The sequence below is a fragment of the Carcharodon carcharias genome, chromosome 15 (genome assembly GCF_017639515.1).
Source record: "Carcharodon carcharias isolate sCarCar2 chromosome 15, sCarCar2.pri, whole genome shotgun sequence".
Classification (NCBI taxonomy): domain Eukaryota; kingdom Metazoa; phylum Chordata; class Chondrichthyes; order Lamniformes; family Lamnidae; genus Carcharodon; species Carcharodon carcharias.
Window position 1 is genome coordinate 122,188,650 of NC_054481.1, and position 19,195 is coordinate 122,207,844.

General features: G+C 42.3%; 1 protein-coding gene across 1 annotated transcript in view; it reads right to left on the minus strand.

Moving 5' to 3' along the window:
* Positions 1 to 19,195, minus strand: part of ttll10 (tubulin tyrosine ligase-like family, member 10) — a 91,937-nt gene that overhangs the window by 9,931 nt on the left and 62,811 nt on the right. Inside the window, exons 4-7 of the mRNA XM_041207011.1 lie at positions 18,285 to 18,405; positions 10,214 to 10,299; positions 4,108 to 4,279; positions 1,682 to 1,853 (exon numbers count right to left, since the gene is read on the minus strand). Coding sequence (XP_041062945.1) covers positions 1,682 to 1,853; positions 4,108 to 4,279; positions 10,214 to 10,299; positions 18,285 to 18,405 — 551 coding nt within the window. The remainder of the gene's footprint in view (positions 1 to 1,681; positions 1,854 to 4,107; positions 4,280 to 10,213; positions 10,300 to 18,284; positions 18,406 to 19,195) is intronic.

Consider the following 19,195-nt stretch of genomic DNA (forward strand, 5'->3'; position numbering starts at 1 on the left):
TCCCATCTATCAGCTGCCTTTGTCCTTCTAGATGGTAGTGGTTGTGGGTTTGGAAGGTGCTGTCGAAGGAGCCTTGGTGAATTCCTGTAGTGCATCTTGTAGATGGTACACCATGCTGCTACTGTGCGTCAATGATGGAGGGAGTGAACGTTTGTGGATGTGATGCCAATCAAGCGGGCTGCTTTGTCCTGGATGGTGTGAAGCTTCTTGAGTATTGTGGGAGCTGCACTCATCCAGGCATCAGTAGAGGTTGATGCATTTGATTACAAAACAAACATGCAAAGTGACTGATGTGCGTCAAATTATCAGCTAAAATAATGATTCTGAGAAAAATACTGCATTGCCAGACAACCTGGCAAGCCTCTGCAACCCAGTGGGTGGAATTCTCCGATCCGGGACTAAGTCCCGTGGTGGGGTGTGGGGACAGGAAGTGTTTCCTGCTGCGGTGGTCCACAGGAAATCCCATGATATCTTGCAGCCCCGGCATCATTAATTATGCATTCGAGGGTTTCCCGATGCCTTGCGTGATGGGCCGGGCTGAGTGACCAGTGCCCCCTCATTATACCCGAGCATCACGTTAAAAAGGCGCTGGGACATCCTCACTGTCAATACAGCCTACCGAGATGTCTGGAAGGGGAGGTGAAGTCCCAGTGCCCTAGTTCAGTGATCCTTCCCTGCACGTCCTCCTGGACCATGTCAAGGTCAGGAGGGATGTACTGGACCCGGCACCAGGGTAAGTAAAGCCTCAGCTGCTCGCGGCAACCACAATGAGACCAATGAATGTCAGGGTACATGGGCCTCAATGGCAACAGCATAGTCGTGCCTTATAGCCCCACTGCAGTGCATCCACTCTGCCGTGGAGAGACTACACTGCCTCTTTCACCCTTCCACACACAGAGATCAAATGATATATGAAAGCAGGGGTGGGGCAGTGGGGTAGGATAGCTGACAAGGAGACCAATCAGCCCATCATGCCTGTGTTAAGAGTTATCAATTTGTCCCACTCTCCTTTTTCGCATAGTATTGTGAACATTTCCTTTTTAAACGTATATCCAATTTATTTTTGAAAGTACTATTGAATCTGCTCCCACCATCTTTTCACGCACTGCATTCCAGATCACAACAATTTACAGAGTAAACAAATTCTGCTCATCACTCCCTGTTTTGTTTTGCCAACTTGCACTGCAGAGTGGATTTGGATACAGACACCAAGTACATGCTGTGTTGCCATAAAGCTGTGCTTTCAACTTTCTGATTCTGACTGTATTGGAGAAGGTCTGGACAGACTGGCAATGTAAAATTGAGATTTCAGCTGCCCTGTACTCAGCCAACATAAAGTGGCACCCAAAAGCCACTTTGTGCCAGTTCTCCCCACCTCCTATCCTCCAGCAATAGGAAATGAAATAATCTGCCTCGTGTACACTGCAATGCTGTCCCCAAACACATGGGTATCTCAGAAGGCAATGACATAATATAAATGTGATATTAATCTAGACTCAACTTTTCCAAAATAAACATAATAAAAGCACTTCCCAGAAGTAGCACGCATGAAAGATGTTATTGATTCAAGCATGTGGGGGGGTGAAATTGGACATGGAGATAAACATGTGGCGACTGTGTAATGGACGGAGTGTCTGATGGGTGACCCGATGCAATGGCATTCATGCCACATTCAACGTACCTGATTGGTTAGGTGGTCCGTCAGATCATCGGAATTTGGATTGTATTCATTACAGGTCAGTTTCACGTAACCGTGGCGGAAGAAAGCCACATAAGGGGAGGTGCAAGCGATCAGAAAGTAGGAGCGGACATCAAACTTTCTACCTTCAAGGAGTAAGGGCTCAACAACATACCTACTTGAGTAAAATATACAGACATTTTGGTACATTTCTATGGACAGACATTTCATTCTCAGCACCTCTATCTAAAGAGGCATCAGTCATTTTCTATTCCTCCACTTACAGAGATTTGGTTCCCCCTGTGGCATTTATCACAAAGTTGCACGTGTTGACTGGGAGTTTGAGGGGGTGGGGGTGGGGGGAGGTAGTCTTCCCTCATATTTTCCCTATTTTTCCAGTTTATCTTCACAGGTTTTCCTCTGCGTTTTCCTTAATTTTCTCGATGTTCTGATCAGAACATCCCAAGTAATGGGAAACAATTGTTTCCTCTGTTGTTCATCTATTGTTTTCCCTTGGACTGGTTATCAGGGTGAAGGTCTCACTGACAACAATCAGTGATTTCTTCATATCCTTTTCATCCAATGAAACATGGAACCAGAAGAATTTTACAGTAGCCATGTCGGCCATTCAGCCTATCCTGCCTGTGGCAGCTCTTTGCTGGAACAATGCAAAACTAATCCCACTAATCCATTTCTTTCCCATAGCCTTCTATGCTCCTCTGTGGCCCAATGTTTATCTACGCTTCCCTTAAAAGATATAATGGTTCTGTGCTTCAATTACTACATTCCCTTTGAAAAAGCGTATGTCCAAGCTTAGAGTTCAAAGCCTGCAGTCTATAGGAGAAGGGAAAAGTGAAGGCGTTAAGGAGGGGCTTGTGCTCACTACACTCATGCACATTTAAGCACCAATTACTTATTTAATCATGGAATGGACCCATACCCAAATCAAATAGCGCTGCTTATTGACAGTAAGTACTTGCATAGTTCATTTCAATGAGGAGCCTTCCCTAAATGTAATCAGGTGGAGGAAATGACACACAATAGGCAACCCTTGTACAAAACAGGTGTGGCAAGAAAGGTGTGTTCCCTTCAGTTAGGTCCATTGCTGAATCTCCTAGCAACTGATTGTGATATCAAGACCAAAACAATGCAGAAACTAAGGAAGTTACTGCAGCTGAATGGAGCCTTCCTGATATCCTCTTAAAGTGGCACTGCAATGTTTATCAGGGATTTTCTAGCTGCAATTTCATTACTGCCCAGCTATGCGTAATCTCCTGTAATGGTGGAGGGAATGAGAACAAGAGGAGGACTACACAAAGTTGACACTACACCTTAGAAACTCCTTTCAGACATGTCTGATGCCTGTGTGTACAGAGTCAGGGTCGCTTATCTGGGCTTGTCTGAAGAAACCTGTTGAGACAGACCAAAAGCTCCTGCAGCAAGAAGCTGAGCAAGATGATCATGTTGAGCGTCAGAGAAAATAATTGCTTGTTGAATGAACTGATGAATCTGCTGCATCCATCAGGCAGCTTCCAATTGTCCAAAACTTTCTTAATATCATTTTACCACTGATGCGTGTCGTTCCAACTTTCATGCCAAATAAAGGTTTAGTCCTATCACTATCCACGAATCAGTCTCATATTGAAAGATCAAAGTAGATTCTGGGATTAGGCAGTCTGCCTTTTTTTAACCCTTATAGAGCCCGATGCTGTTACATTTAATGTCCTTTATCCCAGTGAGTCCCTTTCGTCTCTGTATGGTGTTCCTTCCTCCTTAACCTTATGCTTCTTCTAAATGTTCTGTCATTGAGAGAAGGGAATGAGATAGATTGTTCCTGGTGTTTGCCACTAGAGATGGAGATAACCCAATCACTTCTCCTGCTCAATCATAAGAATGTCCAATAAGTACAGGCCATGGTTAGTGATAACATGGATGCCCAAGTCTGTACAGTCAATGATGATACCATAGTGTTTTGAGTTGGATAGCTATTTTTAGAGATACTGTCAACTGATGCTAAATTTTGGATAGTTACTGTTATGCAATTTCAAAAATATCACTCTAGTACTTTAACAATTTGTTTTGGTTTTATAAGGGTTGCTGTTGAAGTTAAAGACTGACATGCTCTCCCTCCTCCCTGCATTTTCACCATGATCAATAACTTTTGGGCTAGATTTCTCATTCATTAACCAGCCGACCCTCTTACATGACTGAAGCAGCTTCGTTTGAGATTAGTAGAGTTCACCCACAGAGCAATCTGAAAGATACATCAGTACCGACTATGCTGCAATATTGCAACAAGCGTAATAGTGGAAAGGCACTATTCCAGCAAGGGCTTTTATTCCATGCTACATCATTTAAGATCACCTTTTGAGTTATTCTATGCAAATAAGCTGTAGTTTTATTTGGACTTTGTTTTTTTTTTAAATCACCTTTGTACTATCCTGTTAAGAGGAGAATTGTAGAAACACATTCTGAAATAGGGATTCTCCTCCACGCTTTCCAGTTTTTCAAAAAAGGCTGTCATATCATCAAGAGTCCTCAAGAGGAAGATTCCTCTGCCCTGACTTGATTCAGCAGGTTTAGATATCCATGTCTGGCCTTCTACATTTGAGAGAGAAGAACAGGAAGCAAACATCAGTCCGAGATATTGCTCACCAACTGTGCATATCAACAAGCAGTTAAATACACTAGTCCTGTTTTGGTCAGCTCATTCTATTCTTTTTTTCTCTTTATTCTGTCATGGAATGGCAGTGTCGCTGGTAATGCCAGCATTTGTTGCCCATCCCTAATTGCCCTTGAACTAAGTGACTTGCTAGGTCATTGCAAAAGAGCAGTTAAGAGTCAACCACGTTACTGTGGGTCTGGGAGTCACATGTAGACCCGACTAGGTAAAGGATGGCAGACTTCCTTCCCCAAAGGGCATGAGTGAACTAGATGGGTTTCTACAACAAACAATGATAGTTTGATGGTAAGCATTACTGAGACTAGTTTTCCATTCCAGATTTAGTCATTGAATTTTAATTCCACCGGTTGCTGTGGTGGAATTTGAACCCGTGTCCCAGAGCCTTCGTCTCTGTACTACTAGTCCAATGACATTACCACCGTCCCCCCCAAAAATGCCACTCAGAGTTGTCCAAGGGCAAACATACTTTATACCTCCATCTGGATTATTCCAGTTAGTGGGAATGTAGTGGAAGGGTTTGCTAGCATTTGCAAAGCTATTGATAGTCTGGGATGGTTGGAGGCATGGCCATGCAAGAGCAGTTCCCATCAGCAGATGCAGTAATTTTCCTGGACTGGTGGGGGTGCGAGGGTGGGGGGTCAGTGGCTGACAGTGAAGAGTCCCAGGCCTGATCACTACTCAGTGGCACAGAGCCTTAAGGAATTGTATTCCAACATGAGTCAGCATCTTCAGTAGTGGAAAAACATTCTGAAGCTCCTGGGAAAACAATGGATCCACCTTGCAACCGTGATCCATGTGGGTTAACATGACACCAGGTGATCCATTTACCTCACTGGCCAGTTGCAAGCCAGAAGTTGCCCTCGGGAATGCTGTGATGTTCAGAGCAACAGCAACAGTGGCAGCACCTCAAGCTTAAAACAAAATGCTTACCTTTTTGATAGGCAGCTGCTCACTAGGCCACATCCACAACTGGAAAAGCTGAGTGGAGCACACTCAAGGCAGCCTGACCTCCTTAAGGGGCCCTAAAATAGGCCAATGATCACTAATTACCATATGCGGGGGGTGCTAACAGCTGGTTCAGGTGGCCATCATGGATGCCTGAAAAATTACCAAAACCAATAGCGTGCCCAAAATCTTTCAGGGCCCTTGGAGCGCTGATAGTTGGTCTCAAAAATTGCCCACATTGTGTCCACAAAAGTGGTGCAGCAAAGTGAAATTTCTATTGTGTAGGCTTTTCTTATGAACAGTATAGCAAGATGTTCAAAATACCAGTATGGACTTGGAAGTTAAATTTACAATCAATATTCGAAGTGGCATAGGCTGACTTCCAATGCTAAGTCTATCACTTCAATGGCAGTGCAGTGATCAGTTGAGGAGGGGTCAAATGGCTCCCTTCTTTTCCCTCTCTTCATTTGACCGCAACAGGCCCTTTTAGCAAAAAATGGGTATACTTGCCAATTTCTTGAGTATTTAACTGTTTCCCTGCTATGACCATAAAAGGCACGATCAGACAAGTTTTATTAAGAAAGCAAGATTGTTTTTATTGTACTTAATCCGGTCTAAGACAAAATAATAAACAACGCTCTGATTCTCTCACACACAAATAGATTACAGAATTGGGAAGATAGATCAACCAATTTAGAGCCCAGTAAAATTAAAAGGGTTTACAACTCTTGAGGTTGGTGACTCAGCTGGTTTCAGGTGGAATTTGGTGGTCCTGCTGCAGTTTATACCTGTAGACGGATGATTTCTCTGTTCTTCTGGAGACAACAGCACCAGGTTGAGTACTTTTTAACGTTTCTGTCTGTGGCACCTGGGTAGTCAAAGTTAGCAGATAGGGTTCAAAAACTTGCAAGCTGGGTGGAGAGAGAGAGAGAGAGAGAGCAAGAGAGAGAGAAAGAGCAAGAGAGAGAGAGAGAGAAAGAGAGAGAGAGAGAGAGAGAGAGGAGAGGCTGGGATTTTCCGCTCCCATGGTGGGCGGGAGCTGCCGCGGGAGATTTAGTGGCTCAGCCAAAAGTCCATGGATATTTGATGGGATCAGACAATCCCAGCAGCGGGTGAGGCCGGAAAATCCCGCCCTGCGTCTTGTTCCTTCAGCGTCTCAGTTGGTTGTCCAGTTCTGCAGAGGCAGCAGGTGCTACAATGTTAGCATTTCATTATTGAGCTTGCTCAAAAAAAACCATGAACACACATTCATACTCAAACACTCACTTATCAATCTTAGCTCTGCTCTGTTTAAGGTCGAATTTCTCATCACCCTCTTTGGGTGAGACACAGTTATAAGTGAATCGCTTTTCATGTTGGGGTCCTGTTTAAGGAAGGCATTTGTTTCAGAAAACTGGTGCCTTCTGGCCTTTTCCAGTCTAAATCCCTGTTAGGTATCATCCACTGGGGTTTGGTTTTCATTAACATCTGCTGGTAGTGCTCTGGGTATTTTAATGCCAGCGTCCATAGTTTTTTTTTGTGAATTTCGAATTTAGTGGGAATTCAAGTTCAATGTCTGAGTTTTTGAAGAGGTTAGATTTCACAGTCTGTTCTGGAGTGATCTTCTCAGGCTTATACTATGCAAATTTTTGCTTCCGCATCATTGCGCTGCCTGTAAAGTTCTTAACCCTTTAAATGCAGTGTCCACAACCCATGGGTTCTGTGTCTGGTACTTTGATAAATCTTCTTTCTAGGGTGAAAGTGGGTGGTAAAGGGTTTTTAAACTGCGGTAAAGTGTCTGAGGTTTCCTCCTGCACCTTCATGGGTTGCTGGGTTTAGTTAGATTTGAAATCTGAACTTGACCATTTGATCCTTTAGTGGGCAGTGTCACACTAACTTCACTTGTATTTCCCTTGTGTTTTCCAAAGGGTTGTATTACTCCCCTTTTTGTTTTGGAATGGGTTTTACCCCAGCCACTCCCAAGTTCTCTTGGGCACTACTGCGTGCCAGTAGCTGTCCAGCCTCCGTTGCACTCCCCTGTGGCACTTTGACTAGGTGAGGCGTTTCCCTCATTTCCATTGGCAAGCTTGGGAACTTCCCTGGTTCCTATTTAAATCCTGGAAGAAAGTTTCTGCCAGCCACACCTTAGGTGCATTTCCTTCAAACCCTGCACTATTGCTTTCCTCTAGCTCTATTTTGGTCTTTTAAATCTCCTGGGCTCTTTTAACTCTACAGGTTCTACCCTGGCCCCTTTACATTCTATTGGTTTTCCTGGAGCCTCCTTAATCTTTGCTGACTCTATTGTCTACTGTGGAATCTTTGGGACCCCCCCCTCAGCCCTCTGCACCTGGGCAGAATTTTGCTGGTTCCCATCAGTTTCCCCAGTCTCTGTAATTGGCTCTGGACACAGTACTTGACATCCTGCTCAGTCATTGCCCAGCAAGAGGTCAACTCCCTATATTGGTAAGCAGGTAATTTTTTATTAATGGAACCTCGACACATTTTCCAGTAAGTCCCTTAACCAGCACACTGGAGTTCACTCTGCTTTCAAGTGTAAAATCTCTGTCTCCTGCCATAACCAGTACCTCTAAGAATGTTGATCTCCTTTTCTGGCTTTTTGGAAAAACTAAAGATCACTTTCCCTTTAAACAGAAAATCCTGGAAGGTATTCTGGCCATTGGCCACATTGGAACACAGGCTTATGGCCTTCTTGGCCACAGACACTGTCTTAACTGCAGCACCGCCTGCGAGTTTCTTAGCCAACAATTCTCCCTCAGGTGTCCGAGCTTTCCACCATGAAAACACACTGGGCCCCTACTGGTTAACTATCTTTGTTCCTTTTTTTTAATAGTTGGAGATTGATCTGTATTTCCTTCTTTAATCCCCTTTTCTCACAAGCCTGAGCCTATATAGGCTACCAGATCTCAGTTTATTTTGAGTTAGGGGCCTGTGTGTTGATTCAAAGTCATCTGCTATGATAGCTGCCTGTCTGGCTTTGGAGACTCTTTGTTCGTCCATGTGGGTCTTTACAGAAAGCAGAAGGGAGTTTTTGAACTCCTTGAGGAGAATCACATTTCTGAGGTCCTCGTAGGTGAGGTCTATGTCAAACATACATACACATCTGTCAAAAGCAATTCATACACACAAATAGATTGCTGAGTGGGGGGACAGATTAAGTAATTTGGAGTCCTGTAAAATTAAAAGGGTACATGGATTTTGGTAATTTGGCAAGCTTCAGGCTGAATTCAGTGATCTCCCTGCTTTCACTCAGAGGTCCTGCTGCTCTCATGCGGTAGTCCCATCGCTTCTGGCATCGATGCTGTTTAAAGGTGTAGCTGGACGATTCATCTGTTTTTCTGGAGACAACAGCACTGGGCTAAATTCTTTTAAAGTCTGTCTGCTAAACCTGGATGGTCAAAATCAGCAGATACGGTTCAAAAACTTGCAAGCTGGATGGGGAGCGAGAGAGAGAAAAGGAATCCACTCAGGGTTTTGTTCCTTCAGTGGCTCAGTTGTTTGTCCTGTTCAAGAGAGAAAGTAGGGTGCTTAAAACACACAAAGGTTTGGCTTGTCACATGACCTTCTCTCTCCAATTGCCCAGTGATCCAAGTAAAGTCACAACGTATTTCAATTATAATTTGATTAGATCATAGCTGGGAATTCTTTTCTCAGTCAGGGTCTCAGGGTTCCAAAAATTCAATTTCAATTAAAATTCAATTTTAGCCAGAAAATTCAAAAATTATTTTCTGATGTAAAGCATGTTTCACAGCAGCACAAACAAAAAAAAATGTATACAATTACTTCCTTAAGGCACTAGCTAACTGTAATGTTGACTAATATCAGCTGACGTCTTTTACAATGCTCTGGTTTTGTCACTGGAATATACCAGATGTGAGTCATCATCTGTGGTCATCCTGATAATTCAGTCACCTTCTTCTCTTCCTGACTATCAGCTTGCAGAGTATTGCCTGTTAAACTGTACTTTCTCCCCACTTTGTGGTTTTGTGTTACCAATTACCGTCACAGTGTTCTTTATGTACTCCAGATTCATATTCTGAAACCTTCTCCTTATATCCGGAAACTACCTTCAAATATTGGGAATAACAGCTGACCCAAAATACCTGAACAGTAAACATCACTTCAGAGGGGCCAATTAATCATAAGAAATTCATTAGTTTAAATTATTCTGTATAATTCAATTACACAAGCATATTTCAGAGGTTGTAAAAATCTAAATTTAATGCTCCCTAAAAAATGAAGCTTTTGCACCTGTGCTTTCAGCATGTGGGAGGCTTAATACAATTCCAAGCTATAATGCTGACTTTGGCTCGAGTTCTTAATCCACCATAAGAATTTATTTGACTTCTTATGTCCTTCCAAGTCCCAAGGTCATTTGACCCAAAGAAGAAAAATTCTCCTTTGCCAAGTCAATATCACTTGCTGCTCTCTGTGCACTTTGAATGGTTGGACTCACCACAGCTGGCCTGCAATACTTCATATTCCACACAGGTTATGTCAGGCAGAGGTCATTGGAGAGGAGTGAATTACCCATGGCTCAAAAATGGAAGGGGAAAGAATCGAACGTGAATCATATCTGACCCTGTCAGAGACAACCTGTGTAAAATTGGGGGAAAAGCTTCGTCTATAGTGATTGAGATCGGTCAGCTGGAGGAACAGGACACTGGTGTAGCAATTTCATGCTCCTCACAGAGGAAGAACTTATAACTGCCCACCTGAATGGCATTCAGACAATCCTAGGGAGGCAGTCAAGCCATGTAGTAAATAAGAGAATGAGTCAGCCCAATGAAATCTGATGCGTTACTAAACAGTTGCAGGAATCTGGGGCTAGGGAAGCAGAATGCCATGGAATAAAAAGAACCAATGGGGAAAAGAAGGAATAACTTTTTTAAAATGAGAGAAGACCTCACCTTGGAAGACCTGATAGAAAGCATAACGTTCACTTCTAAGATCCATACGGTACGTTTCAGGATAAAATTCTTCCAGTTTCATGAACCTTGAAAATATTCAGCAAAAAATATGAAGAAGGAATCATTTTGAAAGCTTATCTGATGATCTGATTGCTTTTTCTGTGGTTACTTTACAGTTATTTGAAGTGCCATGGGTAGAAACTCTCTCTGTTGTATGTGGGAAACAGGTACATAAGGACAAACAAATTAGGAGGAGTAGGCCCATTGGGCCCTTGACCCTGCTTTGCCATTCAATAATGTCATGTCTGATCAACTCCACATTCCTGCCTACCCCCAATAATCTTTCACGTCCTTGCTTATCAAGAATCTATCTAGCTCTGCCTTAAAAATATTCAAAGACTCTGCTTCCACCACCTTTTGAGGACGAGAGTTCCAAAGACTCACGACCCTGAGAGAAAAAATGAGCTACCCTTTATTTTTAAACAGTGACCCCTAGTTCTAGATTCCCCCACAAAAGGGAACAGCCTTTCCACATCCACTCTGTCAATACCTCAATCAAGTCGCCTCTTCCTCTTCTAAATTCCAGCGGATACATGCTGAGTCTGTCTAACCTCTCCTCATAAGACAAACCGCCCATTCCAGGTATTAATCTAGTAAACCTTCTCTGAACTGCTTCCAATGCATTTTCATCCTTCCTTAAATAAGAGGATGATACTGTACATAATGCTCCAGATGTGGTCTCACCAATGCCCTGTACAACTGAACTTCCTTACTTTTGTACTCAATTCCGCCATGTTGAATCTGCCTGATTACCTTGGATTTTTCTAAGTGCCCTGGTATAATGTCTTTAGTAATAGCTTCTAACATTTTCCCTGCAACAGATGTTAAGCTAGTTTCCTGCTTTCTGTCACCGTGTCTTTTTGAATACATTTGCTATTTTCCAATCTAATGGAACCTTCTTGAATTGATGGAATTTTGGAAGATTAAAACCAACGAATCAACTGTCTTACTAGCCACTTCTTTAAGACCTTAGGATGAAGTCCATTAGGACCTGAGGAATTGTCAGCCCGCAGCTCCAACAATTTGCTCAGTACCACTTCCCTAGTGATTGTAATTTTCTTGAGTTCCTCCCTCCCTTCTACTTCCTGACTGATGCAAAATCCCTGTTCAACTCATCTGCCATCTCCTTATTTTTTGTTATGAATTCCCCAGATTCGCTTTCTACAGGGCCAATGCTCACTTTGTTGACTCTTCTTTTTAAACATCTATATAAACTCTTACAATCTGTCTTTATATTTCTAGCTAGCATTCTCTCATGCTCTAATTTTTCCCTCCTTATTAATCTTTTAGTCATTCTTTGCTTTTTTTAATATTCTGTCCCATCTTCTGACCAGCCACCCATCCTTGCAGAATTATATGCTTTTTTAAAAAAGTTTGATACTATTTTTAAACTTTAGTTAACCACAGAGGGTGATCCCTTGGAATCCTTCTTTCTCGTTGGAATGTATCTATTCTGTGTATTCTGAAATACCCCCTTAAATGTCTGCCACTGCCTTGTTTTAATTTGTCTTTTCATATTTTGATTTGTGCTATTCAAATTATTTCTTAAACATAGAATTGTATAACATTGAACCTCAGCTAAAAAAGAATTGCAAATGCGGGTCCATCATAGAGAAGATCCCCCCAAGTTACATCATGAAACAATATAGCCATGCTGTGCCAGGCCAAATGGCCTCCTTCTGTGCTGTAACCATTCTGTGAAAGTACAGAACAAAGATGATATATGCCTCCTATTGTCATCTGCATTCTTATGTCATTATTTTCTCTTTCACCGGGTTTTTTTCTCCACACTGCTGCCTGACAACCAGGTGTCCTGCTCACAGACCTCTGCCAATGCTGCTTTTTGAGGCAGCTAGTTGCCTTGAGTTGACTCACTCTCCAATGAACCTACCTCTGGCTTCTGGTCTATGACCGAGATCCGGAACTTACCTCATTATAAATTCCGTAGCACCCAATTACCGGGCCAGGTTCCTATCAAATGCTAATCTCTGTCACTGAGGTAGCAACTGACCTTGTTATATCTGTTTTACAGGTGAAAAATGGGGGCAATGAGGGTATGGATGCCCCATGGAAACCTAGAAAAACCTCCAACCCAAAAGTGGGTCAGGCTAGTTTAATCACCCTCATTGGCCGCCTAAATCAGATGTAAAAATGCAGATGAGGAGCCTAAGGCTCATTGTGGATCCTCTTTCAAGAAATTTCTGTAGCGACTTGTCAACTATAGATAAAATCTTTTTAAACAAACGTTCAAAAAAATCACCCTGTGGATTCAAGAGGGGGAGGAGCAGTCGTCATCCCCTGTCAATGCCTCCTTTAACCCTCCTCTCCTCAGGACCTTACTTCAGGCTGCTGTTGGCAGTGCCCTCTTCAAATGTGCCTGTGGGGGCCTGACGGGCATAAAATGTTAATGTGGCCCAACACCCAATTTCAGGCTGGTCTCGGTCCTCCTGACTGTTCAGCGCAGTGCCAGGTCTGGGATTGAAAATTGTCCCTATTGTTCCCCACCCCAACCTATAGAGGGAGACTTACTACCAGCACAGCCTTCTAAAATTCAAATAGGTAATTCAGGAGTTGACTTTGATTCCTTTGTGTTTTCTCTTTCTGGACATTAAAAAAAACATTTTTGGCTGTTTAGAAAGTGAATTCTGATTGTAAAACATTATGAGGGAGTTGAATTTTATCATTCCATTGCTATAAAATCAGCTCCCATGCACACGTGGGTGACGTTGACTTTGGCTGGTGAAGTAAAATGGGTGATTTGGAGCAGCCACCCATAATAATTTCTCCTGATTATTATTTCGATTATGGAAATTGGAAAAGATGGGTAACAGTCGGCTGATTTAACATTGGGCATCTCACACCAAGAACCAAAGTCAAAATTACCCCCCAAAATAAAAGCAAAATGCTGCGGATGCCAGAAATCTGAAATAAAAACAGAAAGTGCTGGAAAAACTCAGCAGGTCTGGCAGCATCTGTGGTGAGAGAAACAGAGTTAACGTTTCGAGTCCATATGACTCTTTTTCAGAGCTAATCAGTGGTAGCAATATGATGGATTTTATACTGTTTAAGTGGGGATAGAGCAGGTGAGCAAAATAGAAGTTGGGAGCTAAGAAAAGATTGACAAAGATGTCATGGTCACTATTCCTGACCTTCTATTTTGCTCCACTTGCTCCACCCCCTCTTAAACAGTATAAAATCCATCACATTGCTACCTCTGATTAGCTCTGAAAAAGAGTCATACGGACTCGAAACGTTAACTCTGTTTCCCTCTCCACAGATGCTGCCAGACCTGCTGAGTTTTTCCAGCACTTTCTGTTTTTATTTCAAAATTACCCCCACTGTTTCAGTAACACTTCAGACCAATCCTTCTGATGTTGCTCTCTGACGTGTCAAATAAGTCACCAACTGGTAAATACCGCATTTTCCATTGTATTTTTACCTGCTGCTACAAATACTTCACCTTCTGTAATTATTTTAGAAATCTGCTCCTAACAGCTACAGGACTGATTAATTCAGCAGCCCAATAAAGAGGACCTACTGGCAGAGTCAACTGAGCTCAAGAAGCTCAACAACATCCAAGGCAGAGCAATTTGCTCAGTGCCTGGACTCTTCACCAGCAACTCACTGCAGCTGCTATATGTACAATCTAAAGGATGCACTGCCACAACTTGCCAAGGGTACTTCAACAGCACCTGACCTCTACTCTTCAGGAAGTCAAAAGCAGCAATGCTGTGGAAAGACTACTGCATTCTGGTTACTTGCCATCCTAATTTGAACATATAACACTGTTCCTTAATCATCTGTCTAATACCAGTGTAGATGCACCATTAGCAAAGGACTTCAGCAATTCAAGAAAGGCAGCCCACCGTCACCTGCTCAGGGCAATGAAGGATGGGCAATAAATCTGAGCCTTACTATTGTCGCCCAGATCTAGGTACAAATAAATAAACCACACTGTCCAGACTGTGTTGATACAAATTTGCAGTTGCTTTAAATCAATTTAAACATTAAAACTTGACCCAATAATTTGAAATATTGATGGAGGGTTTTTATCGAAGAATAAATTCCTGCACTTCCCCGGGAATCATGCTGAAAAGCAGAAATAATACAAGGTCCTGTTTCAATGAAGAACAGGAATCATTTCTCATGTTGGGGGAGTACCATCACAGTGAGAATGATGATTGTACTGGCTACACTGAGCACTTCCACCAGTTTGCAGTTTCTTATCACCTGGTGACTGTTTCTCATTGTTAATAGGAAGTAAAGGGTTTTTTTTGCATCATGCATACCTAGTTCAATGATTCTTATCTAGTTTATTCTTAATGTTAGGAAGTGAGAAACTTCAGTTTAGGCTCAAATGAAAGTAGGCAGCTTTTTATTTAGAGAAGAAAGATAGAACAAAAAGGAAAACCCAATCTGTTTTGTTTCAGAAGTAGCCAGCTTACTTTAGTTCTGTCTCACGGTTTGCAAGCACTCTTCTTTCACCCTGCTTCCTACCCGTGGCTCAGGTCATAGCACCTTGCCTCTACGGCAGAAGGTTGTGGGTTCAAGTCTCACTCTAGAACCTGGAGCACAATATCTAGGATGACAGTCCAGTGCAGTGCTGACAGTGAGCTGCACTATCAAAGGTGCTGATTTTTGGATGGGACATTAAACTGAGGCCCTGTCTGCCTTCTCAGGTGAATGCAAAAGATCCCTTCTATTTCAAAGAAGGACAGGGGAGTTCTCCCTGGTATCATAGCCAAGACAGCAATTCTTCGCTTAACGTTGTAGCTGCATTCCCGAAAAGTGCAACGTTAAGCGAATCAGATTTTTCCATTACAATCAACGTAAAAGCTGTAGTTAGGTTCTGTAGGACGTCTCATCAGAAAAATACATTAAAACAATATACCCTGTAAGGTGAAATACTGTACATTCCTAAATTCCTGCATTTGTAAATTAACTAGCTTTCAATATAAAATGAATTTAAACATATATGCTAACTCTTTCTGCTTATTGCCTACTTGCTGCCGCTCCCACTGGCTGACCCTCCCAGATGCCAACTTTCTCCCGCTCGCTGCTTCCCTCTCCCTCCTGGTTGCTGCTTCCTTCTCCCGCTTGCCAACCCTCCCTCTTGCCACTTCCCTCTCCCGCTGGACTACCTTCCTGCTTGCTGCGTGCCCCGCTTCATTCTCCCAAACACTTGCTGCGAGTGAGGGCTCAGGAGAGGGGTAGCAAGATGGAAAGAGAGGGTGAGAGGAGCTGCGAGTGGGACGATCAGGGAGGGAAGCAGTGAATGAGAGAGGCAGCGAAGGTGAGGGTCAGAAAGTGGGAGGAGCCACTCCAAAATGGCACTGATCAGGTCAGGTGACACCATACCCTCCCTGACACAAAAACTGCTAAAGTGGAAATCCTAATGGAAATCCTGGCTCCCTTATATCCAACTTAAAATGGGGACTTACTGTATTATCTCTCAACCAACATTACTAAAACAGCCAAATTAATCTGACCATTATCTCGTTGCTCTTTGTGGATTCTTGCTGCATGAAAACCGGATGCCATGTTTACTACAACATTACACTTCAAAATTAATTCATTGGCTGTAAACACTTTGGGACATCCTGAAGTCATGCATCATATAAGCAAGTGTCCCTGTTTCATTTCTCTTCAACACATAGCACCCAGTTTATATCATCAGGTCACAATACCAGGGCACTTCCAGGGGAGGTGGAAGCACAGATACAGGGTGGCTAACGTCTTTACATTTACAGTGGCTACATTTTTCAGTGTTCCAATGTGCCACTAACCTTTGAAACATAAAGCAACATAATCGACTGCCACGACCAGCGACAGTTTGGCTGAAAAATGTCAGAATAATTTCAGATGTTCAGTTTGCATACTGTAATTATTATAAAGAGAATTATTGAGTACAGAACATGAAAATGCCATTTGATCCACTGAGCCCACTCCTTTTAACCATCCAATTTACTGTCTCAAGGGCACCTTCAATCATTTAGTCTCCTCAGGGGATATGTCCAGGAAGAGAAGATTCTTTCAAATATCCCTTGAGGTGATTGAAAAAAGCTTCAGCATAGCAGCCTTTCAGTATTTAACCCAATTACAGTCCACAGGTAATACTTCATCTCAGCAAGGAAAATTGCGGCAAGAAATATTCTGATTGCATGCTCCTGGTGTGGCACTTTGCATATTACATGCCAAAATTGGGAAACTGCTCACACTTGCCAGAGTTGTTGGAAAATTTATGCTAGCGTATGCAGTCTGGCCAATTGATTATTCCTGCTAACTTTCAGTCTGACTTTTTAACCAGTCATCAAACTGTTAATTAGCATCTAAGGAAAAAATGTTAGTTGCTTCATTTCACCAGCTGATTTACAGGAAGGATTTTTTTATATTCCTTCATGGGATTACGGACATCACTGACATCTAATTGCCCCTGAGAAAGTGGTGTTGGGCCGCTTTCTTGAACCGCTGCAGTCCATCTGGTATAGGTACACCCACAGTATTGTTAGGAAGGGAGTTCCAGGATTTTGATCCAGGGAAAGTAAAGGAATGGTGTTATAGTTCCAAGTCAGAATGATGTGTGGCATGGAGGGGAACTCCATGCATGGGTGGTGTTCCCATGCATCTACTGGTGTTATCCTTCCAGGTGATAGAAGTCGTGGGTTTGGAAGGTGATGTTGTAGGAATCTTGGCAAGTGGCTGCAGTGTGTCTTGTAGATAATATGCACTGCTGTCACTATGCACTGGTGGTGGAGGAAATTTGAGGTGGTTGACAGGGTGCCAATCAAGCAGGCTGCTTTGTCCTGGATGCTGTCTCACTTCTGGAGTATGGTTGGATCTGCACTCATCCAGGCAAGTAGCGAGTATTCCATCACGCTCCTGACTTGTGCCATAGATGTTGAACAGGCTTTGGGAGTCAAGAGCTGAGTTATTCACTGCAGAACTGCCAGCCTCTGACCTGCTCTTGCAGCCACAGTATTTATATGGCTGGTTCAGTTAATTTTCTGGTCAATGGTAACACCCCCCCAGGATGTTGATGGCATAGGATTCAATGATGGTAATGCCACTGACATTCAAGGGGAAATGGTTAGAGTCTGTCTTGTTGGAGGTGGTCATTGCTTGGCATCGTGTGGTGCAAATGTTCCTTGCCACTTATTGATTATTGCTTAATACGATCTTCAGCAAGTCTTCTTTTCTTCCCCTTCCCTCCTGAGAGTGCCATTAATCTAACAATTACTTGTCATCATGTTATTATCAGGTACCTGCAGGATTAGTAGAGAGATGTCACTATGGCCAGGCAAGAGACAAGAGACTGACTGCCCTAGGTAGCAACCGATGTTGAAATCATATTCCTGGGAAATGCAGGAACTAACTAAAATGATTTGAGCAGAAATAGGAAAAAGTTGAGCGAAAGAAAAACTTTAAAAATAGCATTTGTAAAAAAGAGACAGAAAACGTATAAAACTGCAACATTTATGACAATGACCTGCATGGTAGGAAGCTACTTTCAAACTCACTACAAGAAAATGAAACACACTGGAAGAGATTTTCCAGTCATTGTCATTGATGATGCTGCATAGCGATGGGCACTGGAGGCAGAAAAATCAAGTGGCAATCTCCATCCATTGTGCTCCATGGACAAATTTCCATTTGGGTTGAAGCCAAGCCTTGTGAGTTTACAGCAAAATTGGGCAGGAGCTTCATTTTGATATTAACAGTGGTTATATTCATTGCCTTGTGTACCTTATTTCAACTTATTCAGACAAGTGCCTAGAGCACAGGGAGCTAAAATAGCTCAAGCTGCTTTGTAGTTCAATTGTGTAGTGAGATTTAAAAAAACGGTGGGGTGGCCAATTAAAATTAATGCCAATGACTTGCAATTACTGTTTTGTTACATTTTTACCAAAATATGATGGGCAAGTCTCAATTAATTAGGCATTCTAACATTGTTTTAATCAAACTTCAAAAAGAAAATGACTTGGAGGAAAATGCAAGCTATAAGTACACTTACTTTGAAAACATGATCCTGCCATACTTATTCATTATACGTTCATTGTCCTTAAGAGAAGAGCAGAGGCCAAACTTCGTAGTTAGAACCTTATTGTTTGGGATCTGGTTTAACATCTGTTTACCTATTAGAATGACAGAAACCAAAGATATAAACATTAGCAAAGTTAATCAATGATACACCTTGTACTGTTTTTTATTGATAAATGCCCTCCAATCCTCTAAATTAGTGGATGTCATTGGCTTTAATACTGCACTAACTTGCTGTAATGTTACAGAAATTTCACACAGTAGCAACCCAAACTACAAACAACCTATTGATATACCAGCTTTATTTTACTGATAACTCATAAATTAGGTATTTATAGATTTGATGTCCTTAAAAACTCTACTGTCCAAATCCTATCTCGCACCAAGTCCTATTCACCTATCACTCCTATCCTCGCTGATGTACGATGCCCCAAAGACTCTATTTAAAATTCTCATCTTGTGTTTAAATCCCTTCAATTATCTAAGTTTCATTCTAGAGTTCCCTCCATAAACCCCTCTCCCTGACCCTTCTTGCAACCCCAAAACTTGGCCAAGCTTTTGGTCACCCTTCTTCTAATATCCTTCTTTGATCAAGCTTCCATTTTGCCTCTGTGAAGCATCTTGGAATAATTTGTGTTAAAAGTGCTATATAAAGAGAGGTTTTACTGGAACTTGTGTAAATATTGCCCAATATGGATAGAAAAAGTGATAAAGATCACTTTGCATCTGATTTTGTTGTATGTCACTTAGAAGTGCTTGACGCTGACATTAACAATATCTGTCATAAGGTGCACAATAATTCAATGAAAAAGCACCACCCACAGACCTAACTATGTGCAGGTATTTGTTGTTCAGGAGTATTATAAAAACAGGAACTGGAGTAGG